Source organism: Pelophylax lessonae (assembly GCF_965119305.1).
Source record: "Pelophylax lessonae genome assembly, chromosome: 1".
Classification (NCBI taxonomy): Eukaryota; Metazoa; Chordata; class Amphibia; order Anura; family Ranidae; genus Pelophylax; species Pelophylax lessonae.
The window spans coordinates 549034215-549061346 of record NC_138768.1 but is presented as its reverse complement, the minus strand read 5'-3'; the positions used below and the strand labels follow the sequence as shown (position 1 = coordinate 549061346).

Genomic DNA, 27132 nt, shown 5'->3' with positions numbered 1-27132 from the left:
TGAAAATAAATGTACTGAAATTTCATGCTTGGAGCAGCTTTTCTCTGAATATTGTGCAAGTAAACTTGTGACTAAAGACAACATTTTACATTTAATTGTGCCCAGTGTTTCTTCTCTACAGTAGTTTGAAAGCTATTCCTAATGTAAGATTTATGAGACTGGCAGATGTCATTGATAGGTCAGTGACAATGTCTGGAGTCAATCCAATACTAACCACAATCTGTATAAATAGTTCTAATGTAGCATTTTGTTTTATTTCCCCAGCAATTTAAATGTTATTTTTAGATAGATAGTAATAATTTCCCCCTTATAAATGTAATATTGATTTGAAATGCAATGTCTGTTTCTTCAAACTCAACCAGCATCGACATATTAAGTGACTAAAATGTACTTCTACTCATGTCAACATGATATGTTAACAGTCTGCTGAGGTGGGTAGTTGGATGAATCAAAATCTGAAATAGTCTTCCCGGAAAATGCAGCTTTAGCCCCGGTTCACACTACTGCGTGTGCCGGGTTTGCATGTCATGTCGGAGCGCACTGCTCCGACATGACATGCGATCAGCTGTGCGGTGCGAGTTTAGCCATACAAGTTTGTATGGCTAAATTCGCACCGCACCCGCAGCAAAGACGCACAGGAGGCATTTTTGCTGCCGCATCAGGATCGGATCGCACAGCGGTTCACACTTGTGCGATCCGATCCTGTGCGAACTGCACGATCGCACTGCGATATGCGATCAAACTGGGGGTGTCATTAAGATTACATTGACACCCCCAGCGGATCGCATATGGCAGTGTGAACTGCCGGGGGTGCGTGTGCGATGCGGGAACAGGCTGCGAATTCGCAGCCTTCCCGCATCGCAATAGTGTGAACCGAGCCTTAGGTTCTGTACTGGCTTTAAACCGCAAAAAATTGGCTGCAGGAAAGAAATGCACAGCCGTGTGTACCATTAGATGGCTTCCATAAGGTCCCAGGAGTTCTGAACCAGGCCGTCCTGGTATTTTGGAAATGAACAAGTTTCTCTCATCACTCGTGCCTCACTGTTGGTTCAGAATGAAAGTACTGTATATGTGAACCCTCACCTTGTAAAACAACTCATTCTGTTTAAAATAGAAATGCAAAGGCAAAACGTGTGTGTGTATATTTATAATGATACACGCTGGGAAGATGTGCTTCTATGCTTAACGTAGTCAGATTGAAATAAGAAAGCAGAGGGACTGGCAGGATCTCTAGGGATTTCACATAAAGGAAGCAATACAAAGAGAACAGGATCCTTTTTAACACAAGTACATGGTACATCAGGCACATATAAGGACTATTGAATGTTGGGGTAACAAACCCTTTCAATTGGGTGACCTTACATACAAATAGGCATGGCAGATGGGAGAGGCAAGCGTAAGATCTTGAGCAAAAGAGCTGATTGAAATTTTTGTTATAAACTGCCCTATATTTTGGAGCTCCTAGGCTGCCCTTGAAGACATATAGTGATGCATGCTGGCATTTTTTCACCAAGCTCCTTTGATTTTTAATTTGAAGGATGTTGGGCAGGAGCATGCTGACAGGACCACTCAGGAAACTTAATATCCTAATGAATCCCCACTCTGGATGAAGGAGCACAGGGGCACCATTGGACAGCAGCATTGTTAATCTGAGTGAAGGGGAGTGTTAGATGCATAAACAAATTCAAGCTGAACTCCAGATAACACTTTATAAGTAGTTACAGCATTTGGGATAAAGGTTTTACATAAAAGCTAATCATTGTAAGCACCCCTGCCAGTGATAAATGGTTCGTCTCAACCCTGTAACTGCTATATCTGCAAAACAGCTTGTTCTGTTGAGAAGAAAAAAAAAGACTTTCTGGTTAGATCATTAGGTGAAAATAAAGGGAAGAAAGCCTTAAAAAAGTAAGCCAACTTAGCCATCACATCTAAGAATTGGTAACCTGCAATATAAAAAACGTATTTTTTTTTAATGCAGCTTTAAAGTGCACTCCCCCCACTACTGACTGCACAGTAGGTACCCTCCAGTCCTTTTTTTCTATCACTTCAGCCTTGGCTGAGGATTCAGTAAATGCGAGATCCACCCCCTTCCTCCCATGCCATAAAGGTGCTAGTGTATTGTGTCTGCCTGTTTACACTCTAAACACTGCATTATGAGTTTGTGGCGAAATGTGCCCATACCCAGAAATACCTGGCATTTTAGCAGGGCACCAATAGATATTGGAGCAGGGTGTATATATAATTTTACTATACAGTATTAGGTCATACCAGTATTATATTAGTTATAGCAACCTTTGGCAGGGCAGGGCAAGGCAGCTATTGCTTGCCTTACAAGGTGAACGGTCTAATTAAATTCATGCTTCACATACAACAGTAGGGCTGGCCATACACTATACAATTTTCTTATTCAACTTTCTTTAGATTTACCTTCAACTATGTAGTGTAAGGGCCTGCATACACATTGAAAGTGTTTAGGTTTGACCTCATATTATATTGTTTTGGTAAATCTAAAGGAAAATTGAATAGGAAAATTGTATAATGTATGGCCAACCTAGGACAAATGTCAGTATTGTTAAATCCCATTATTTTGAGAAAATACTCCTTATTGTCATGAGAAATCCTATGTGAACTAAAGCCCGGGCAGCCTACATCCCATTAAATCTTTGGGCAGTAGTATTCTTTATTATTATTATTATTTATGTTTTCGTGAATAGTTGACCTGGGGTGCAGAAAAATTTCAGCGAGTGCTCTGGACTGGTGAGTCAAAATTGTAAATATTTGGCTGTAGCAGGAGGCAGTTTGTTTGCTGAAGGGCTGGAGAGCAAAACAATAAGCGCCCATTCACACGGGCGCGACACGACTTGTTGGGGCGACCTGTGCACTTCATATTATTGAAGTCAATTCAAGTCGCTCCAGGTCGCCCCAAAGTAGTACAGGACCCTTTTTCTAAGTCGGAGTGACTTGTGTCGCTCCTGTTAGAACGGGTCCTGTACTATTCAATGGCGAGCGACCCACCGTGACTTGTCAGGCGACCAAGTTGCCTGACAAGTCGCGCTTGTGTGAATGGGGTCTAATGAGTGTCTGCAGGAAACAATGAAGCATGGTGGAGGTCCCTTGCAAGTTTGGGGCTGCATTTCTACAAATACCTTCAGGGAGGTGTGTGATTGGCCCCACATTTATTCTGCAGCAAGACAACAACCCCAAACATACATCCAATGTCTTTAAGAACTTTCTTCAGTGTGAAGAAGAACAAGGATTCATGGGAGTGATGATTTGGCCCCCATAGAGCCCTGATCTCAACATCATAGAGTCTGTTTGGGATTACATGAAGAGACAGAAGGCTTGGGGGCAGCCTACATTCACAGAAGATCTGTACTTAGTTCTTCAAGATGTTTGAAACAACCTACCTGCCGAGTTCCTTCAAAAACTGTGTGCAAGTGTGCCTAGAAGAATTCATGCTGTTTTGAAGGCAAAGAATGGTCACACCAAATATTGATTTAATTTTGTTTACTCTTCTGTTCATTTACTTTCCATTTTATTAATTGATAAAAATATACTATTAACACTTATATTTCTGAAAGTATTCTTACCTGTACATCACTGGACTTCGGGTGGTTATACTGAGCTGCAGGCATCATCCCTGTACTGTTTTTTTATAGCTGGAAGCTGGCTCTCTTGTAAAAGCAATCCTAGTGGCTAGCAAGCCGCTAGACTACTTTTACAAGCCACGGGAGGAGATACTCCCTTCTTTCCATCACCTTTCTTGGCTTGCTCTGGCTCTCCCATCCCACCGAGAGACCTGACTGACCAGGATCAGCTTTGATCAGCTCTCCGCTATGGTAACCCAGGAGCAATGACCTGATGTTCTGACATGTTTGGTATCTATTTACTCCGCATAACATTATCTATTATATTTTGCAACAAATTGAGTTATGTATTGTTTTTTTGCATTAAAATTCAAAAAGTGTATTTTTTCCCAAACAATTGCATTTAAAAAAAACCACTGCGCAAATATCTTGTGACATTAACCCTCCTCTTATGCTAGCTTTCTGTTACTATCCATGATGTTAACGGGTCGGTTTTGACCCGTGATTAAATCAGCCATAAAATACCCTCTGAACAATTATTTATCATCCAATTTGTTTCTTACCTCTTGGTTACCTTGTTAGGCTTCTTTATCCTTGAAAAGATTGGTTTTAATATTTTTGGTGTGACCCCTTAGACCTTTCTTTTGATAGCATACCTCTCATTTTCAAATTTAAAAAATGGTAAAATAAAGTCAGCAACTCTGAAATGTATTGGTCCTATGTTTCTTCACTTTATTTAGAGAACCAGACAAGTAGGAAAAGAGATAGGCCCCTCCCTAACTACAGCTCACAGGGTTGAGAGGTGATTGGCTGTCAGTGTTACTAAGCAGAGAGAGTGTTTATGATTTCAGTTTTGGCACTTATTAGTGTCCTAAAATCCTATATTATAACTGGGTCAGAATTGACCCTAACACCATAAACGTCTTAATTTTCACCACAGTATTTTATAATTTAGTGAAAAGGATTCTTTTTCTATTACATTGTTTAAATAGAGGTTCCTGACAAAGTAAAAAAATCTTGATGCAATAAACAAATTTATGTGATACTTATAGACATTCAAAACCTGAAAACGGTCGGTTCTGACCCTAACATAAGAGGAGGGTTAAAAATTGCAACACCCACTAATTTATTCTCTAGGACCTTTGTTTGAAAGGAAAATATATAAAGTTTGGGGGTTTTGAAGTAATTTTTTAGCAAAAAATACTGATTGTTATATGTAAACAAAAAATGCCAGAAAAGGCCTGAACTGGAAGTGGTTAATCTTTTTCCATCTACAGCTTTTTTTAGAGTAATACCTGGCGATCCCTATTTTGAAGGTCCTTATTCATGTACTTCCTGTTATAGGGTGCAATACTGTGGTGTTGTCTCCCAGTTGTTGTCAAATATGCTCCTGATGGAGGTAACAAGTGAGTCATTAACACACATTGCATCAGGAAAGCAGCTGGGAGAAATTCCATGCAGCCACTGCTGGAGTACATGCATGTGTACATGAAGTGGTTGCAAAAGGGCTGCAGTTGAGAAATGGTGCTAAGATGCAAGAAAGTATTAAAAATGGTAAAATGCACTGTGAAGGCACTGTGCTTTAGCAAAATAAATGTCGCTTAGTGGGTTTCTATCTTTTATCCTTCTGACTGTGCTCATTTGGTAAGTGAATTTGGTTGCTTTGTGTTAGTGTATCATATTGCTTTTCTGGAAATGTTAGATATTGTATAATCTGTAAAAGACGTTCAAATCAGCGTTGTCCAGAAACGACACACACATCTGTCTCTTTGCATGTCAGTTTTGCCTTTAACGATTCTCCGGTTCTAAAGGCAGAGTATTTGAACATTTATTTGCAAGGCAAAGACAGCAGACATGACTGCCAGTAATGAGTCGTGTCGGATGGAGCAGCATCAGATGCAGCTTGTGTGTCAGCATGAGCCTGTGTGCGCTCACTGCTTCTCAGTTACAGTTGCTTAAAGGAAACAAAGGGGGAGGGATGAGAGAAACTCTGTATCGCTAGATATCCAGATTTCTATGTGTGCAGTCACATGATCTGCTCATACCTTCACTAGTCAACTTGTTGTTTTTTTATCCTCTAATCAGAGGCTGTGTTGCTGCTAAGGTTCTCAAGATATAGACGAAGAAAAAGGGGGGAAATGAATATTCATTGTAACAGCATTCCGAGGAAAGTGTCTGCTGTGAGTAACCTGTGTTTCCCAGAGATCAGACGTTGTTTCTGTTTTCCTTGTACAGTATTGCTGCAGCACGGAGCAGACCCCAGCATCCGAAACACCGATGGCAAATCAGCCCTGGACTTGGCTGACCCATCAGCAAAAGCTGTCCTTACAGGTAGGATATGTTTTGTTTCTCTTTTATGAACCAGCCTATAGTTTATTTCCCTGTCTTTTTTTTTTCTCCTACTCCCTCTTTGTTTTCCACTCTTACATATTTACTTACGTTTGTGGTGCTTTCTGATGAGTAGTTTAGATCTGTGTATTTTAATGAAATACAAATTCTTTCTCTGAATACCAAATTTGGCATAGACGTGTAACTAGGATAATAGAGCTTCTTTAGAAAAGCATAATAGGTTTTTATTTCTAGTTTTCGATCGGGCTGTAATAAAATGTAAAAATAAAAATAAAAAATTAGAGACCCTAATTCCTTATAGCAGGTTAAACAGCACAGTGCTTGTGCTGTCTACCCTGCCCCTCTGGAAACTGTAAAAAAGCTGGCTGATCCTGCCACCTCCCGTGTCCCCCTCTCTGTGCTGACCACGATAATCATGGCTAATGAGCCCTGACCACCCTGGTCAGCCTGCATGCCTTCGTCATCTGTAGCTCTCCTCTCTGCTCTCCCCCCCTCCCCTCTGCTGGTAATAAACCAGTCAAATGTCACTGCCAGCCCCTCTCTGTTAAGCTCGTATCCTGCATTGTATAATTGCTTGTAAGAAACTATGCTTCTAAATACCTTTTTGAGAAGTGTCTTTTAGGTCTGTCACGTGACTTCCAGCCGCTGTAATACAATCCAGGGCTACAGCAGGAGGAGCCGAGTGATCAGCTTTGCGGTCACGTGACTCCCGACTGACGTCAGAAGGAGCTCTTGGCTTCTCCTGCTGTTGCCCTGGATTGTGTTATCAGAGCGGCCAGGAGTCACGTGACAGACCTAAAGACACTTCTCAAAAAGATATTTAGAGGCATTGTTTCGTACAAACAAGGGTTACAAACCCTTTAAGAAAATCGTGGTCCAGTGGATATTTGTCAGCAATCAGCTTTCAAAGTACCAATATTATTTGTGCTTCTTCCTTAGTGGGCATGGCTTTTTTTTCACCTCTGCTTCCCTAAAGAATATAAAACTAAACTGAAAGCATAGATTTGGGCGAGCAACATCGATTACAGAGATTTTTTGTGATGTTTCTGTTGGCATTTGTTTGGCCTGCACCTTTCAGCGTTGGGTCGGCTGGTGAATAAAATGAGCAGAACCTTTTTCCCTATTCCCAGCAATTTGTCACTAAGGATATCAAAAGCATATTACAAAGTGAACAAAGCAGTCATGATATGCTGCATAGCCTGAGGGAAAAGACAAATGTATTTTTCTGAACAGACTGTCTAGTAACATTCTGCATTTCATTGTGTAGGATACTAGAATGTTGGTGGTTCGTATGCTTCTTTCTGCTATTGGTTGTGATAAATAGCAGCAATTGTGCTGCCACCTACAGTGGTTAATGTGGCAGCATAGAAAAACTTCTCCTCAGCAGAGCATATTTTATGGCTATACAGGACAGCTGAAAGGTGACTGCACAGTAATTGCTAAACACATTTTTTAAACAGTAGGGTGATGGATACTTGCTTGGAAAATGTGGAGGACATTCTGTGCACATAGACATTTTCTTTTTTTTTTCTTAGCAATTTACTCACTTCTGTTGTCCGGTCTTAAGAAAGGGTCTACAGAGGATTTTAAGCCGCTTTCTTAGTAGGTAGCCTCTAGGCTTGCAGCACAGAGATCCCTAGTAGGGCCACAAATATGTAAAGACTTTGTATATTGTGTAGCTTCTTCTGGGTGCTTCAGTTTTATGTGCAGTCTAAAATACATATATTGGTAGGTTAACTGTCTTTTATTAGAAACGCACTGGGGTCCATGTGTGTATGACTGTAGTAATAGACTTTAGGACTATGAGCAAGTGCTGATGTGAAAAGTCTGTGCATTGATGTGCTGTGAAATTTGTTGTTGCCTTATAAATGAATAACATAAACTGAACAACACTAGCTTTCCTAAAGGTTAACAGCCCATTCACACTGATCCGACTTGGACCGCGACTTGGTCAGCCTGACAAGTCGCGGTCCGTCGCGTCCCATAGTGTAGTACAGGAACAGGTCTAATAGGAGCGACACAAGTCGCTCCGACTTAGAAAAAGGGTCCTGTACTACTTCGGGGCGACCTGGAGCGACTTGCATAGACATTCAGTTTATGAAGTCCGTGCAAGTCGCGCTGCACACGACTTCACAGGTCGCCCCGAAGTCAGATCCGACAGTGTGAACGGAGTCTTAAGAACTCTCCTAAAAAATTGTAAAATTGTATTTAATTCCCCAGGGCACCAAGTGCATATCGCTGTTTGGTGGTCCCGTTATGCCCTAAGTGTAAATCTTTATGCTAGCTGTAGCTTTCCCCATTTTTTTTTTTTCTTTTAATATTGTAATTTTTGTTGACGTTTCAACATTTACAGAACATATTAACAGTAAATGTGAAATAAATACAACAATGAGAGATCTTGTGAGTACATTGGTCAATCTCTTAAAGTGAAGAGAATTGGTAATGTAGGCTATCCCCTTTTTTGGGGTGGCACAGGAAAAGTTAAATTAGAAAATTCAGTATTGGCTACAGAGAGAGAGTATATTAAACTACACAACCATAATACAAAGCTCCCCCCCATTCTAAAGTCCAAATTATGGGGGCTCCTGTGGAATGAGGCACAGCCAGCACAGAGCCCATGTCCCTTCTCTAAGTGATCTTTCGTAGTTATCAATGAACAATTGCACTGCTTGTTCATTCATATTATTAAAAGATTATGGAGACTTGCATATCTGTGTAATCTATCTGGACCCCGTATGTGTTAAAGCAGTCGTGGATAGATCACACAGAGCCGCATTTCTCTTAGGAATGAACTAGCAATATGGATTGTTCTTCCTAATAGTGACATATCTTTTTCTTAGCTTTCTGTGCTAACATAAAGAGACTCTAATCTAATGGGGGGGGGGGTCTCTATGCTTCCTGTCCTAAAATTGCAGGACACATCAGGCAGAGAACACCTATTCCTGGGACAATGTGGTCCGAATCATACACTCCTCTCACACAGTGTCCCCCCTTCCCCCATACACTCCTTTCACACAGTGTCCCCCCTCCTTTTACACTGTGGGTGGGGCCCCTGGGGTGTCTCCTCTCACCTGGAGAGTAGAGTTCTGCCAGCTCCAGGGCCCCATCTCGAGCTGCCCTTCCTGGAGGGCTCGGCCAGGTCAGTCTCAGCCATCGGGCAGAGCCAGGGCTTACTGTCGGCTCCTCCGAGCACTGTCCTCGTCATCTTACCAGCCAGACAATTGCAGAAGCTGCAGTCCCCAGCTCGCCTCCTGATTGGGGGAAGGCCAAAAGGGGGTGAGAAACTCTGGCTGATGGGGAGGGGAGAGGCTGACAGGCTGCCCAATCATCCCTTCCCCATGCAAGGGAAGTAAGAAGGCGAGAAGCTCAGTGGGTGGCAGCCCGAGGAGTTGCTTCTGTCTGGTGCTACTGGCAGCGGTAGATGGGCTGGCCGGAGCCCAGGCGCCGAGACCCGATTTCTGGTCGCCATGGCTTTGTCGAGCCCTGCTCTATACAACAATTTATTCAGAGTGTTACATCCACAGCCAATAGATAAAATACACATTTACCGTAAACAGAAGAACAACAATCATAGGTTTATAAGTATATCAACATCAATGAAAAACCCAGGGCAAAATACCCATTAGATCCTTCAAGTAAGCACATGAAAAGATAAACCCGGATGACAGTCGGGTCATCTTGACTGTCTTCCCACATGGTCCGCTGCTTTAAAGGTCTGATACCTCTTGGTTGAGTAGCCTGTGCAAATTTCGAGGAAAAGTGGAAAATCCCAGTGTAAGAAATTTATCGTAGTTTCTGTGTTTTTGGTACAACCCCAATTCCAAAAAAGTTGGGAATCTGTGTAAAATCTTTATAAAACCAGAATGCAATGTTTTTCAAATCTCATAAACCCATATTTTTTTCACATTTTTGAACTGAGAAAATGTACCATTTTAAGAAAAAAAATGTGTTTTGAAATGTATGGCTGCAACACATCTCAAAAAAGTTGGGATTGGGGCAACAAAAAGCTTTTAAAGTAAGTAGTACTAACAAGGAACAGTTGGATGAATATTTTGCAACTAATTAGGTTAATTTACAATAGGTCAGTAACATGACTGGGTATAAATAGAGCAACTTAGAGTGTCAGAGTGTCTCGGAAGGAAAAATGGGCAATGGTTCACCAATTTGTAAAAGCTGCATCTAAAAATTATTGAACAATTCAGAATAATGTTCCTCAATGTGAAATTGAACCTCCAGACTCCTACTGCACGTTTGAGCGTCATCTTGGGACAAAGACAAGAGGATACATTTCAGGCGCCATCTTTGACTTGGTCTGCAAATGTCTTAAGCTAGACTCTGTGGTGCCTAAGGGTACCAAATTTGCCTCAATAAATCTCTTGCAGTTCCTGTTGAACATTTTCCTACTTTCAAGGATTTGCTGGATAAGGCATTAGGGAAAATTATGCTTTGAGCAATTTCTCAATCTGGGCTGACCACAGAGACTGTGTTGTGTGTTTGCCATGGTGGTGTGTCAGATGCACAGGGTATGGTAAAGGCATTTGGCTAGAACTCCAGTGGTTTTACCAATAGCTCATCCTTCCAATGCTAATTGGAAATATTATCAGCAGCCTTGTGCTACTGTGTTGATGGCATGAGTGATGCATACATTCAGTTATCATGTATTATACTACTGTCTGTACAAATGCAGAGAATTCTCTGGCTTAAGAAACTGGGAAGAATTCCTTTTGAAATTACGTGCCTTTTGGGGAATCTTTGGGTGCCTGCATTAAGGTGGAAAAATTACTCTTCTTCCCAGTAAAAAGGTGAGGGTCTCCCTTGGAAAGCTAGATCCTTTAATCCAAAGGCAGTCCTCCTTTTGTCCCCCCCCAGGCTTCAGGGCTAAACCGGGCTATTCATTTCACCACATGACTTGGTCTCCAGATTGTCTAAGCTGGGTCCCAAGTCAATTTCACAATAAAAGAGCATCCCACTCACCACCCTGAGATTAGTGTGTGTGTGGGGGGGGGGGGGGGGGGGATGCGTGCTGGCCTTTGCAAATATTTAGTGGCAGGAGATCCTGGACTCCTGGGCACGGGAGGTAATTTTCTTTGGTTACAATCTTGAATTTTAGCACTGGTCTCCACCTTGTTTTTGTCCATCAAATGTGCCTTTGTCTCCTCAGCACAGAGTGGACTTACTGAATGCTGTATTCCAACTTAAGCCTCAGGAAGTTTTGAATACAGGTCTCCATGGAAGAGAGATACCAGGTGCTCTCAAACCTTATGGTTCCCAAACCAAGCCGGGAGGTCATACCCATTCTGAACCTCAAATTAATAAATCCTTTTCCGAAAGTCACAAATGACAAAAGGAATCTGCGAGTTCAGCCAGCTTGGCTTGGGGAATTTGATGTCAAGGATGCATATTTACACATCCCAATCTATCCCCCACATCAATGTTTCCTTCACTTTGCTGTTCAAGACAATCCTTTTCAGTTTGTGGCTCCCCCTTTAGCTTCGCTGCAGTTCTTTAAGTCTTTAGGAAAGTTATGGCTCCAGTGTTGGCCATGTGCTGGAAAGAGATTCATGTCCTAGGACACCTGGACGATCTGCTTTTGAGGGAGAGGTCAGCTTTTTCCCCTAGGGAGAACCTTCAGCACACAATCCAAATATTACAGAACTTCAGCTGGATGCTCAACCTCCAGAAATCGGTTCTGTCCCGTCCCTGCATTTGGATTATTTGGAATTGGTACTGGATACGATCCAGTGTCCCTTCCACAGGGGAAACTTGTCTCTCTATGGGAGTGGGCTTCTTCCCTTTGGTCCACAGCCAAACCCTCAGTGAGAACATCCATGGGGGTTCTGTCCATTGTGGTAGCCTTGAAACAGTCCTGGATGCTTAATGCTATCCCAGACCAATTCAGTACAACATTCTGTCAGCCTGGAACAGGTAGCACCTATCCCGGGATCATACTATGTGCTTGTCATCCAGAGCAGGGATTTCCCAAGTTTGTCACTTGAACTGGGCTGATCCTTTCTTCAGGTGAACTGCTCGGTTGTTGGATTGGAAAGGAGTGCTGAGGACAGTTACGGCACAGGAATTGAACTCTGAGGGAGGCTCGACTTCCAATTAATGTCCTGGAACTGAGAGTAATTTATCTTTCCCATTGGTGGTGGACAGACTTTCTCAAGGGTCAGAATACAGTCCAACAAAGCAATAGCAGGTGCTGATGTAAACCACCAAGGAAGCACAAGAAGTCACGTAAGTTGAGGGGAATGTTCGCTGTGCACGCTCCTGGGAGTGGAAAATTGGTACTCTCACTTTCTACGTTTACAGGAGCTGGTGCTGGAGGAATGATCACTACACCCGGAGGTGTATATGGGGATCTGTTGTTGCTGGGGGACTCCGGACGTGGACCTCCTGGTATCCAGGTTCAGCAGGAAACCAGAACAAGGGGTACTCTAGTGCTGGCAGTAGACACTCTGGGGACTCCAAGGGATCATTTCCATCTGATTTTTGTGCTCCCCCCCCCCCACTTCAGTCGTTACCACATCTGCTTTGCAGAATATTGGTGGAAAGGGCTTCAATGACATTCTGGTGGCCCCAATTGGCCAAGAGGGATTTATGGAACCACTCTGGCCTCTTCTGGATCGTCCAGACTTTCCATTGCAAGGTCCCTTTTTATTAGGTTTTTTTATGGTTTTAACAACATGACTGTTGATGCTAAGGGAAAGGGGCATCTTGGAATCAGTGAATCATTAAGGCAAGAAAGGCTATGTCTTGTAAGATATCCTATTGTAGCTGTAAGATATATTTCTGTTGGTTTGAGCAGGGAAGCTTCTACCCCCACCATTGGCCTTGGCAATTCTGTTCCAGAAGCCCCTATCCTACCTGATTAATGGCTTTGTTCAAGGAATTGCTCACATAACTGCCTCATCAGATGCTGGTGTCAGCGTGGGACCTTCCCTTGGTATTTTCAGACTTACAAAAGCTGCATTTTGAACTGATCTGGGTTATTCCCTTGGTGGATCTCACCCGAAAGATGCTTTTCTGGTGGCTATTACCTCAGTCAAAGAGGTTGCGTTGCTGGCTACTCTATCCTGTAGGAAACCCTTTTTGTTGTTACTTAAGGACAAGGTGGTTTGGCATTCAAATGTTTCCTTTATACCAAAGATGTCTGGTTTTAACTAAAATGAGGGTATTATGTTCCCCTTCCTTATGTCCCTCTCCTAAAGATTTAACGGAGGTGGCTCTCCACTGTTTGGATGTGATGCGAGCTCTGAAGATTACATTGCGGCCACTGCCTCAATCAGAGGATCTGGGAGAAAAAATTGGATTGTGGATTTTTTCCGTACCTATAAAATCAGTTTCTTGGAGTACAGTACCGAACTCGGAACCCCCCCTTCTGTACTATTGGTACTTCATTAATAGTGAAAAATATAGATACACACAGGTTACATAAACACAAGTTACATATTTGATTCTCATTATGTAGGCGATTTGCAGTTCTACTAGTTTTACACATTTAACATACATATTTTACAAACGCTGTCCCTGCAAGATGTTTTTCGGTCACCCTTTTTGTTGATGCTGGAAACAATATTACCAGCAAGGATGACGATAAAGATTGTAGAAAAAATAAAACATGTCTCTTTATTTTCTGAAGCCAAATATATAACAGTAATATTCAGTAATAAACAAGTAAAAAATAAAGGGTTCAGGGTTATTTACTAAAAGGTGAAATGCAGGAGAATTTAAAACAAACGGTAAAACAGTGAAACAATCCAACTTAAAAAATATATATAATGTTTGGGGGTTCTGAGTAATTTTCTAGCAAAAAAATGATAATTTTTACATGTAGGAGAGAAGAGTCAGAATTGGCCTGTTCTGACTCTTCTCTCCTACATGTAAAAATTATCATTTTTACATATACTGTGACAGGTCCGCTCTGTCCCGCTAGTGGGGGCGCGAGCATGCCCATTCACCACAGGGAGAGCCAATCAGCGGGTCCGGCGGCTGCGAGATTGCCTGCGGTCACCCGTGATCGCTCCCTGTGGAGACAGAACGGCGGTCTTCTGTTGTAAACACAGCAGACCACTGTTCTGTCAGTAATAAACACAGGGATCCTGTGTTCCTCTTATTTAGGAACACAGGTCTCTGTGTTCATTCAGTAAATATACCCCCACAAAGAAAGCACACTCTAGGGACACATTTAACCCTTTGATCGCCCCCCTGGTGTTAACTCCTTCTTTGCCAGTGTCATTAGTACAGTAACAGTGCATATTTTTAGCACTGATTACTGTAGTAATGTCACTGGTCCCTCAAGTGTGTCAGGTGTCCGATCTGTCCGCCGCAATGTCGCAGTCCCATTAAAAATCGATGGTCGCCGCCATTACTAGTAACAAAAAATATAAATAAATAAATAAAAATTACATAAATCTTTCCCCTAGTTTTTAGACATGATAACTTTTGCGCAAACCGATCAATATACAATTGGGATTTTTTTACCAAAATATATAGCCGAATACAAATTGGCCTAAAATGATGAAAAAATTGATTTTTAAACTTATTTTTTTTATTATTAAATATATTTTATAGCAGAAAGTAAAAAATATATATATATATTTTTTTCAGAATTGTTGCTCTTTGTTTATAGTGCAATAAATAAAAATCACAGAGGTGATCAAATACCACCAAAAGAAAGCTCTATTTGTAGGAAAAAAAAGGACATCAATTTTATTTGGGTACAATGTCGCACGACTGCGCAATTGTCAGTTAAAGCAATGCAGTGCCGTATCGCAAAAAATGGCCTGGTCATCAAGGGGGAAAACCCTTCTAGTCGAGAAGTGTTTAACGCACAAATTAATGAGGTTTGAAATTGTAACTTCAAACCAGTAATTTAACAGTAAATTAATAATTTTTTATGTTCCAACATATAGCATAATAATATATTATTTTGCAGCATTTTTATTGGACAGCTTGCACCAATGGTGCTTTACCATTGGTCCAAGGCTCCAAGCTGTCTATTGAGCTCAGTGCATTTGACAAGAAGTCAGAGGCACTGTGAGCTCATCCTCTCAGTCTGCTGCAAATAACATGTACCAGCTTGTATTTAAACTGGCCGCACTGTATGTAGCTTCTTACAGGTTGCACAACGAGCCCCGTATCTCCAGAACCATAGGTGCTAGGACCCCCCAGTGATGGGGTAAGGCTTCGGCTACCTACCCCCCAAATTTGGGGTCTTTGTGACTCCAGGTCCTTGAGCTACAACCCTCGAACGTTTTTTTTTTTTATGTTTTCTGCCTCACCTGCCTCCCCTGGCTGCATGTCCCTGATATGCACGTATATAGAGGATTGTAAGGATTTGATTAGGGATAGACCGATATGTTTTTTTCAGGGCCGATACCGATATTTTGGTCACAATGTATCGGTATCGGCCGATATTTTGTACATTTAAAGTTTTGAAAAAAATCGTATTGGTTTAGTGAAAATGGTTTTGTTGCCTAAGATATTATACATCCTTTGGCACTCACCGGTGTATATTCAGTTGAAATATTTTCGGGTTCTGGAGTCTGTCCTTAAGTCTTTCATATGGGGGCCATCCAGACACAAGTTGTCTTGGAGGGCGCTGAAGTGCCCCACTACACTGGAAGGCCTTGCGGTCCCTGACCTCAGTTTATATTACATTGCTGCACAACTCTCTCATTTTTTCTATTTTAACAAGCTCGACAGGCTGCGCTATGAATCCCTTGTCTGCGTGCAATCTCCTGGCCATTTCCCGCACCCCTTCTGTGATATTCTCAGAGGCCTTGGGGGTACGCCGGGGGGTTCCAGCAGACATACCTTTAGATTCCATGCCAAACGGATTTGGGACTTGGCAATGGCAAAACTGGGCTGCCCTTTGTTTCACGATGACAGGCCCTTATGGTTTAACAGACATTTAGGGGAGCTGCTGCTGATTCCTGACCCGAGGATCTGGATTCAGCATGGCATTTATTTACTGTCCCATGTGCTCCACGATGGTCGCCCCAAACAATTTGACCGCCTGAAAGCTGAGTTCCATTTACCAAATTCTATGTTCTTTCGGTTTCTTCAGTTGCGCCACGCCCTCTCCGCACAGTTTGGTGATGCATGTCCCCATTTGCAGCCTTTGGATGTACTGCTGTTCGCCAAGGGGGACGAGCCAAGACAGCTGATCTCTATGTTTTATGATATGCTTCTTACTCCCTCGTCGACACAGCTGGCCTACGCCCTCAAGGCCCCCTGGGTGGATTGTGCTGGGGACATGGACGATGATTGGAGTGAGGTGTTGGAAGTGGGTAAATTGGTGTCTCCCAAGATGTCTGACAGGTTGACACAAACTTATATTTTACATAGATGCTATCTCACGCCTGTCAGAATGGCGAAGTTTGATCCTTCCCGCTCCCCGGATTGCCCTAAATGCCTCCTATCTCCTGGCACCTTTGAACATATGATCTGGCAATGAACTAACTGTTTCTGGCAACAAGTTGTTCGGTTTCTACATGACCAAATGGGCTCCCCGGTCTCATTGGATCCCAGGCAGTGCCTTCTGGGCTTGTTCCCAGATCTAGAGGTCGATAAAAACTCTCTGAAATTTATACATGAGACGTTATTTAGCGCTCGTAAGCTGTTAGCTCGCAGTTGGATGCAATCCTCGCCCCCTACTCTGGCCGAGTGGATTGCTGATATTAATGCTACTCTGCCGTATAAGAAGCTAATCTATGTTAATAGGGGGTGTCCTGGTAAATATCACAAAATTTGGGACAGGTGGCTGCAGTCGTCACTGACTTGCTCTACTTAGAAGTTTACTTTATATACCGCGCAGCGGGTGCTATGTTTCACTGTATTGCACGCACTGGCTGGATGTTGAGTTATATTGTATGGCTAGGTTGGGCCCTTCTGGCCCATGAGGGGGACCCTTTGGCAGTTTTGGGATCTTGTTTTGGGGGGTGGGGGGTTAGTTGTTTTTGTGCTCTAATGTTTTGCTATTCAAGTATGGTGGACAGTATTGTATTTTTCACTTGTCTTTTGATTCTTGCTGTATATTCTTATGGCTTAATAAACTTTGACTTTGATTTAAAAAAAAAGTTTTGAAAAAAAAAAGACAAATTTTTTGCACAAATCTGGTACTGGACATGTTAATTTTTGTTAAATGCTTAATAGCTGGCTTGCTGGCACCCTGTGGTGGGTGGGTGGGTGGCTGGCTGGCACCCTCTGGTGGGTGGCTGGCTGGAACCCTCTGGTGGGTGGCTGACTGGCACCCTGTGGTGGGTGGGTGGGTGGGTGGGTGGCTGACTGGCACCCTGTGGTGGGGTGGTGGCTGGCTGTCTGGCACCCTGTGGTGGGTGACTGGCTGTCTGGCACCCTGTGGTGGGTGACTGGCTGTCTGGCACCCTTTGGTGGCTGGCTGGCTGTCTGGCACCCTGTGGTGGGTGGCTGGCTGGCACCCTGTGGTGGATGGTTGGCTGGGTGGCACCCCGTGGTGGGTGGCTGGCTGGCACCCTGTGGTAGGTGGGTGAGTGGCACAGGGGCTGTGGGCAGCTGGCTGGTACAATGCCTGTGGCTGGCTGGTACAGAACACTGAAGAAATGACACTTCAGTGGCTGTGTATTGAGTTATTTTGAGGGGACAGCAAATTTACACTGTTACACAAGCTGTACACTCACTACTTTACATTGTAGCAAAGTGTCATTTCTTCAGTGTTGTCACACGAAAAGATATAATAAAATATTTACAAAAATGTGAGGGGTGTATTCACTTTTGTGAGATACTGTATCTGTTATAAATGAAGACCCATGTCCTTTACGTTACTCCAAGAAAAGGATTTTGCAGGCATGCAAAAAATCCAAATATTTTATCATTTTTACAGGCTCTTGCTTCTCCACTTTGTATTTGCATGCCAGGGATTTATTCAAGAAGACTTGTAAAGTTACTGAAAGAGCCGCTTTAAAGGGCGTATCCACAACAGGTGCCTAGGTTTTAGTGCATCTTACAACATGATTTTAGATGCCCATTTAGATGCCCATTTAGATGTTTTACATGTGTGGGTCAATATCCCAACATGCAGAATATAGAATATTTTTTTAGAACAACCTCAGTGCAATGTTGTAGGAAAAGGCCCAATCAGAAGCAATAAATATTTTCAAAGTCTGTGGAAATGAAAAAAATCAAGACAGAGGGACAACATCACAGCCAAGCAACAGGTGATTTCCGATCTGCTGGTCTTTGCACTAGAAAAACTATCTCTGCAAGGGCACAAAAAAAAACTGTTGTTTTAATATGTGTCCCATTTACACCAGAATGGAGTAGAGCAAAAAAGAAAAACATAAAATTGGGACTTTTATATGAGGTGTGACCAGCTACTCTGCAAGGATGGGACTGCGTAAAAGAAAAGAAACAAATATATAGTAAATGGTAGATTCATTTGTAGAACCAGTATTGCTGGATATATAACCCATAACGTGGGAATAACCATGAATGATACAATTGTAGATATACGTAAAACCATAACAATGGTACAAAGTAATACAATAATATCATGATAATGAAACATTGATAAGGTATAAAAGTAGAAAAAAAAATACGGTCTTAAAGCAATTGATTGCATAAGTAAACTTGCAATAATAAAATGGCCTGTAGAGGACTCAACGCATTTCGTGAACAAATTTCATTTCGTCAGGAGTATGCATAGTTCAAGTATCTAGAAAAAATGTACATACATGAACAACAGTATATATCCAATAATCACAAGGTCTCAACCCAATCAGAGTGTAACTTACAGTATGATATCAATTGTATGTAATTTTTAAAGGTAACACATCATTTGAGGGTAAGTCCAGCCAGGGAACTGAGGGAGCGAAGCCTGTATGTATCAAGCAGGTAGGAGGAGTCAACAGGTGTGTAGAACAGCTCTCTGATGAGGGATCTCAAACCCTTCACTCACTGTAGAAGTATATATCTATAACAGTATCAAAGACTGCATAGGTAAATATAATAGATGTAAATAAAAATGATTATGAGAGTGACGTTTGGGTGAGATCACGAAGAAGCCGAAACCCAAAAGAGTGACCTAGTACTGAGTGTATCATAGGACCAATTTGTAATGAGTGGATAATCCAAGAGACATGAAAAACAAGAAGGATAGCATATAAAGTCACCAAATAGGTAAAAAAGGAGATGTGTAGGGTATATACCCGTAAAGGCATAAAGAGACCACCTGGAAGGGAAAAAAGGCAGGGTGCAAAAAAAAAAAATAAAAATATAAAATAATTATAGCTGTCTATAACCACTATGATACACCCAGGTGAAGTGTGAATATCTGAGTGAAAGTGATGACTAGCGTGAGACAATAAACAGAGGTGTAGGGCAGTGCTAGACTAGAAAGTGAACCAAGAAAGAAAAACATACCTACAAGGATAAAAGGGGGGGTTGTACTGCGCTTTAGGAATTGTTCAACCAGCAATTCAGATAAAACTTTGGTTATACATCTACTCTTTAATCACAAATAATAAAATACTTCTAAATATATATTCATAACATTTAAAACAATATGTTATATATTTCATAAACAGTGAATATCCGTGATATTGGTATTTTAAAGTGCTAATGTGACCATTTATCTCGTGCTATAAATGGATAATTGTGCATCAGAAAATATCCGTATCTTTATAGAAGTGGTAGGGTTCCAATTATATTAAATTATAAAGTGCTTATATCATATAAAGTGAACCGGTGCATAAATCAATAAACCACTGTGTATAGTGTTAAAATGCTAATATTCCTGTTCTCATAAATTCAATCATGTAGTGATAATAAAATGTTTAAAACATAAAGGCAGTTGTATTATTAGTGTCCAATAAAACTTCAGTGCAAACAGGTTATTATGGTAACAGTGCTCCTTGGTGGTTAAAACTCTTCCTCCACCTTTTAACTCTTCATGTCCCACATCCTTTCAGTGCAATCACTTCTAGGTGTTCTAAATGCTCACCTCGATGAGGTCAGTAATACGCCAGTATCACTTGACCATTAATGGTTCTGGTTCCTTTGATCCAAGGCCGTCCACTTCCTCCTGGGGTGATCCTTGTGTCTCCTAATTTTTTCCAGTCCTCTCTCCTGGGGCTTTGCACTGATTTCCTATGGGGGATTTTCTAGGGTCCTTCCTCGCATTCTTAACGGTATCCACTGTTCCTTCAGGCTCATATAAATAATGGGGCCATCATGGTGCAGTATATCAGACTTTTATTTATAAACAAAATATAGCCAACTCACATGAAAAACCGCTGCTGTCTGTGTAGCGCATTCGGGGATCTCCGTCCCGCTCCGCCACGTCACTTCTGGGTATTTCCTCCTACGCGTTACGTCACGAATACCACGTGACTTCCTCAGGGAATTCTCAGGGAATGCATTTTAACACTATACACAGTGGTTTATTGATTTATGCACCGGTTCACTTTATATGATATAAGCACTTTATAATTTAATATAATTGGAACACTAGCACTTTTAAAAAACATACGGATATTTTCTGATGCACAATTATCACTTTATAGCATGATATAAACCCTCTTCACATTTTTTATGTAGATAAATGGTCACATTAGCACTTTAAAATATCAATATCACGGATATTCACTGTTTATGAAATATATAACATATTGTTTTAAATTTTATGAATATATATTTAGAAGTATTTTATTATTTGTGATTAGAGAAGAGTGAATGTATAACCAAGGTTTTATCTGAATTGCTGGTTGAGCAATTCCTAAAGCGCAGTACAACCCCCCCCCCCCCCTTTTATACTATATGTTTATACTGTTTTATTTGGTATCAGTTTAGGTACTAGCAGCATTAGGGTGATTAGTGCAACCCTTCCAAGATAGCGCAGGAACCACATTTTATGCATACATACCTACAAGGATCAAACACAGGGTTCACACCCAGCGTCACACTGGTGCTCAAACAATGGGAAGCCGCCAAGCCGACAGGAATCGCCAGGTGCAGCCTCCCCATATGAACACTAATAATAACCACGTGACAGGACGCAGGCACCAAAAAGTGACGTCACGTTCAGCACGAAAATGCGTGGCGCCGATGCGCTGCGGCTGCCCCCCATAATCCCATGCTTCCAACCCCGCCCAGCTGGGTCAGAGAGGAAGGGGAGGGAGGGGAAGCGGGCGGGGCGCATCGCAGTTCCTAGGGACAGACGGAGCCATGGACAACACCGCAACCAAGTAGCCCATAACAACATGTATCAGTATACTAAGAATAAACTTAGCAAAATGAAATGAAACCTTGGAATTATGAAAAAAAAAAGAAAAATTGGAATTTTTCATAATTCCAAGGTTTCATCTCATTTTGCCAAGTTTATTCTTAGCATACTGATACATGTTGGTATGGTTGGTATGGTTTCTTCCACAGGCTAACAAGGGTAAGGACCCTCGTCATAGAGGGGGCTCCTTCTTTTCAGCACACAAGAAGTTTTTTTCATCCCTCAGGGTCAGTCGATAAGGCAAAGCCCTTCAAGGCTCCCTCGGGCGATTCCTAGCGACCCTGGTCTAACAAACAAAAGTCTGGTTTCCCAGACCTGCGGACAAGACCACCTCAGCCTGAAGGTGCGCCCTCACCCATATCTGGGGTCCTCACTCGTATCTGGGGTGGGGGGAACGTCTTTACCGGTTTCCGGACCTGTGGCTATCCCGGATACCAGAAAAATGGATTCAGGAGGTCATACGGTCCGGATACAAGATCGAGTTTCAATTTGTCCCTCCGGAAAGGTTTTTCCCTTCCAATGTGCCACTGTCCCCGGATCGTTTGCTGGCGCTCTCTGGGGCAATTCAGGACCTGGTACAATGGGGGGTAAAAGTTCCGGTTCTGTGTGGGGAACATTTTCAGGGCTTTTATTCAAACCTGTTCACAGTTCCCAGGAAGGAAGGCAAGGTGCATCCAATCCTGGACCTGAAAGCACTAAATTGCTTTGTGCGAGTTCAAAAATTCAAGATGGAATCGGTTTGCAACATGGTGGCCTCCCTACTTTAGGGGGATTTCCTGGCCTCCATAGACATCACATCCCTATCTGTGCAGGACACCAATGGTTCCTCCGTTTTGCCGTGGGAGAGGATCACTATCAGTTTGTGGCGTTGCCCTTTGGTCTCGCCTCTGCTCCTCAGGTCTTCACAAAGGTGTTGGCTCCGATCCTGGCGCTGTTGCTGCAGCAGGGGATATTGGTCCTGGGTTACCTGCACGATCTACTTCTGCGTGCGGAGTCTCCTACAGTACTGGTAACCAATTTGGAGATCACTATGAGAATTCTGGAGGAGTTTGGGTGGATTCTGAACTTTCAGAAGTCGTCCTGGGTCCCTTCCATGAAACTGGACTACCTGGGCCTGACTTTGAACTCGTTCTCAGCCAGGGTGTTTCTTCAGCTGGAAAAACTCCAAAAACTTCAGACTGTGGTTCAGCTGTTGCTGTCCGGCAAATGGTCGTCCTTTTGGACCTGTATGAGAGTGCTGAGACTGATGGTGTCATCCTTCGAGGTGGTCCCTTTCGCTCAATTCCACACGAGGATCCTCCAGAAGGAAATCCTTCTCAAATGGAACAGGAATCCAAATTCCCTGGACATTCAGATCCAGCTGAGCCGGGTGACCAAGGAGTCCCTGATTTGGTGGCTTCGGTCCCTGATGGGATCTGTTGGCATCTCGGGTCAACAGAAAAGTACAGAGTTTTGTGACCCACTCCCGGGACCCTCTGGCAGACGAGCTGTTGGCCCCATGGGGTCAGTATCAGCTGATGTATGCCTTTCCTCCTCTGAAGTTACTGCCAAGACTTCTTCGCAGGATCGAGGCAGAAGGAATTCCGGTCAGGTGCTGAAGGATTGTCTGCTTCAGTGATTCCCACTCTGCTTAAATCGAGGAAAACGACTTTAAGGAGTTGGGTTGGTATTATTTCTCTGACACTGCTTTGATACAAAACTGACATCCTATGCAGGAAGAGAGAGGGTATACTCCCTGGGACTGCCCATAGGCATAGCCAGAACTTTTTTTCTACCTAGTGTCTTACTCCTGTAGGGAGCAGTATAACCCTAATGATATGCATCAGAGACTGCTCCTGTCAATGAACTTAAGAGAAAATGATTTTACGGTAAATTTAAAAAATCCAGTTCAGTTTTTTAAAAAAATATGCGTTTGAAAAACTGCTGTGCAAATTCGTCCCCAACACATTTCACTCCGCCCACAGAGCTTAGTCATTGGGAATTTGTTTACTGCTTTCAGAAGATCTACTGTATAGTTCGAGAGACTAATGGTAATTTTTAAGGTATCTAAAGCTAAAAATAAACTTTTTGGTATGAAGTTTGGAATAATTTGAACATCTAGCTGTTGGAGAGTTTTCTTCACTTTTGTATGGTAAAAAACAAAGTTGTTCCCAGGACAGTGAATGGGGGGGGGGGGGGGGAGGATCTCTCTAATGCCGCCTTTTTCAACCAGGGTGCCCAGGCATTCTGGGGTGCCTTGAGGTTTCTTTAGGGGTGCCTTGGAAAATGCCTAAGAATTCCAAAAAATTGTATACAAGTCGGCGTGCAGATGAAGCCTGCCTTTTAGTTGCACAAAGCCACAGGTTTTCATTGTGCACCATTACAACCTTGTAGACCTTAACAACCAATGGCATCATCAGTTGACATGGAGGATGTCATTCACTGGAATAGCATTCTTGTTTGACCCTGCCCCTCTCCATCAGCGTCGGGGTCACATTAGCTGAGCGATGGAGAAAAACTGAGGGAGAAGAGAAACATTGGAACAGTAGTCAGTATCAGTTTGTAAAAGTGTATTTGCCTTTGAAGAATAAATCACCTCTAACGTTGGGTGTCCTACTTGTGTGGATGTTGCTACATTATGTAAAACTATTAGAATAATTTTTACATTTTGGAATGGGGTGCCTCGCAGTGTTAATTTTGGCAGCAAATTTCAATTTAGTTTTAGTCTTAGTCTTAGGACTAAAATGGCATTTTAGTTTTAGTCCCATTTTAGTCTTCTGCAAGTGTTTTAGTTTTAGTCGTATTTAGTCGACTAAAACTCCAGTATATTTTAGTCGACTAAAACGCCCTACATTTTAGTCGACTAAAACTAATTTTAGTCATCTATAATCAAATGGGTGTAGTTCAATTGTAATTTGTAATGCATTATTTAAGCATTTCTCTACAATTTCCAAACTCATTATATACTACTGCTGGTCCTGGAGTGAAAAATCTAATATGTTATTATTTATGCTTTGAGCATGCACCAGTGTTAATTTTTGGCAGCAAATTTCGATTTAGTTTTAGTTATAGTCTTTTGACTAAAATGCCATTTTAGTTTTAGTCGTATTTTAGTCATCTGAATTGTGTTAGTCGACGAAAACGTTTTAGTCGGTTTTAGTCGACGAAATTAACACTGGTGCCTCGAGATTGTCCATAATTTTTAAAAGGTCCCTTGACTAAAAAAAGGTTGACAAACACTGCTCTAATGAAGCTGTGGACAGCAGTAAAACCAGACATGTTCTAATCCTTCACTCTTTTTTCAAATCAGAAATAAATGTTTTAAGTTACAATCACATACATTTTCAACTGTTAAGGAAACGTGGGAGTGCATTATGGCTTCAGGTGTAAACATAACTGTGTGTGTGTGTGCATCTGATTTGTGGGTGAAAAAAATTATGTATGTTCATCCCTCCATTATGTTTTACCATATTTGTAGTTGTTGCTGTATATAATATAATGTAATAACTGTCTGTAAATGTGATACAGTGTTTGAGGTTCCCATTGATACTAGAACAATAATCCTTGCTTTTCATTGCACACTTTGTTGAAAAACAGGTGTTAATTTTTTTTTTTCCCCCTAATTCATGGCACGGGTAGGCTTCTTCCTATCAACATAACTCGATTTTAAGTGGCTTGCTTTCAATTACTGTCAGGACTACAATTGATTTTGCTCCCAAGCGCCCATACGATTGATGGGGTTGGTTTGAAAAGCTGCATTGTTGACATCCAAACAATTAAGTGTGGGTAGTCTGTGAAGCTGCAGAAAAAATTGGCATTCACTTTCATTGTGTGCTGTGATTATCTGTTTTAGATAATGGCTAACTGGCAGCCATGTTTGATAACTGTAGACTGCAGGATTTTTATGGATTGAGCACTAAAAAGAGCATTCCTAAATTTGTCAGAACATCGTATATCAGAATTCAGTAGATTTCTACAGCTCAAATGTTTTATTTCAAAACGTATACACATGAATTGTGTTTTTTCTCTTTCGTTCACTGACGGACACTGCTCCATGTCTTCAAGGGCTTGTGCTGCTCTTTCTTCAGGAGTAGGGCTAGGCGGAAACAATTTTGGCTACGCCCCTGAGGCAGTCCTAGGGGGTATACTATCACTTCCTGCTATAGGACTGCAGTTTTTTCTGTTTAGTCAGGAGTAGGGACCTGGCTCCCTGCTGGGATCTCCGGTCCTGGCATTTTTCCTTTTTGAATAGAGTTTTTTTTCTTTCTCTTTGTTATTTTCTGTTCCTGTGTAAACTACAATAAACAGCTTAACTGGGCGACGCACTGGATATCCTAGATCCTTATGGTCTTCCCAGTCTGGCCTGCGAGCGCGACCCAACGATTAGCTCTGCGCTAAGTTGGCTGCGACATAGCCACATTGGACAGGGGCTAGCTGCCGAGTGAAACGCCTTGCGAGGCCGCATAGCCCTGGTCATGACAGCAGTCCCGATCAGTCGCAGTACCCCCATTCCAAGATGGTGCGATGAACTGCCGGGAGTGGGGCCCGCCTGATGCCAAGGTGTGGTGACTAGTGTTCCCCCTCTTTTCTCTGGGAATTGCTGGGGTGGTCACAGCCCTCACTGGGGATGGTAGCGCTTCCTCCCCTCACATTTCCCCCCTCTCCCTAGCCGGGTTTCCCCCACATTGGTCGTCATCACCCGTCCCCTCCCCTAGTCCCCTTTTGGGGTGCTCGGGCGTTTTTTTTGGGGTGGGGGGCTAAATTGGTGTTCGGCTGGAGGGCAGTGAGAGTGCATGGCTGGCGGCCTCCTTTTAGGGGTGCCTGCATTCTTTGCACTGTGGGGGCGGGGGCACCTGGGGGCTCCCCCCCTGGTGGACTATTACTTCCCTGGGGTCCCGGGGTTTGTGGGCCACCATTTTTCCGTGGACGATTTTCTCTATCCCCGGCGCCATGTTTGTGTAGTCCCGCAGCCGTGTTTTGGGTTTCCCTGTGTAATAGATAGCAGCGGCCATTTTCTTGTAGTCCGGTGAGGTGCAGTGGGGGCCTCTAGTGTCTGTGTCAGCGCTTCCTCTTCCTCTTTGATCACAGTGTGGCAGGCTGTTCTGCGCTTTCCAGCTCTGGGGTGGTTAGTCTCTGTGGGTATACGATTCTTCCTCTGCTATATACAGCGCCATGGGTGCGCTGCTACTTGTGATGCTCTGAGTGGTGTTTGGGGTTTTTTTGAAGCTGCAGGACCCTCTGGGTCTCAGTCTGCTTTGGAGGCCATGGCGGCGGCCCTGCAGTCACTTGTGTCGGTTGATATGGCCCTGAAAGGCAGCCTAGCAAGAAGCGCCCCCCGCCTTCACTTGAATCCTTTGCCTTCTCGGAGTCTAAGGTGGATTTTGCTGCTGCGGATGCAACTCAGCCCACTGGGTCTGTGTCCACGCACCCTGAGTGCTCTAACAGTGAGGATGAATCCTCCTCCTCTGCAGCCGCACATAAAAAAGTGCTGGTGGAGGCGTTAATTGTGTCAGTGCGGGAAACATTAAAGTTTGAGGACTCAGCTAATACTGAGTCGGCAACGCAGGTGCGGTTTGGCACCCGCAAATCTTCCAAGGTGACTAACGTGTTCCCCTTTCCTGCCTATTTTGACGAGATTGTCATTTGTCAGTGGGGTTTCCCGAAACGCATGGCTGTAATAACCAAGCGTTTCGCTAAGAGATATCCCTTTGAGGTGTCTCTCCTGAAGAAACTAATGGTTCCATCGTCGGTGGACTGTCATGGTTTCCAGGCTAAATAAGGCCACACTTTTGCCGGTGGAGAATTCTCCATCCTTTCAGGATCCAGTGGACAAGAGAGCCAAGGCTCTGGTTCGTTACCTTTTCACTGTGGCAGGTTCAATGTTGAGGCCGGTGTTTGCTATCACCTTGGTATCCCAGACCTTAACGGAATGGGCAAAAATTTTACACCGGG

General features: G+C 42.9%; 1 protein-coding gene across 2 annotated transcripts in view; it reads left to right on the top strand.

Moving 5' to 3' along the window:
• The window catches only part of TNKS (tankyrase), a 330445-nt gene that overhangs the window by 70721 nt on the left and 232592 nt on the right, over positions 1 to 27132 (top strand). For both annotated transcript variants that reach the window (XM_082255809.1, XM_082255808.1), the window contains exon 3: positions 5823 to 5918. In XM_082255809.1, coding sequence (XP_082111935.1) covers positions 5823 to 5918 — 96 coding nt within the window. The remainder of the gene's footprint in view (positions 1 to 5822; positions 5919 to 27132) is intronic.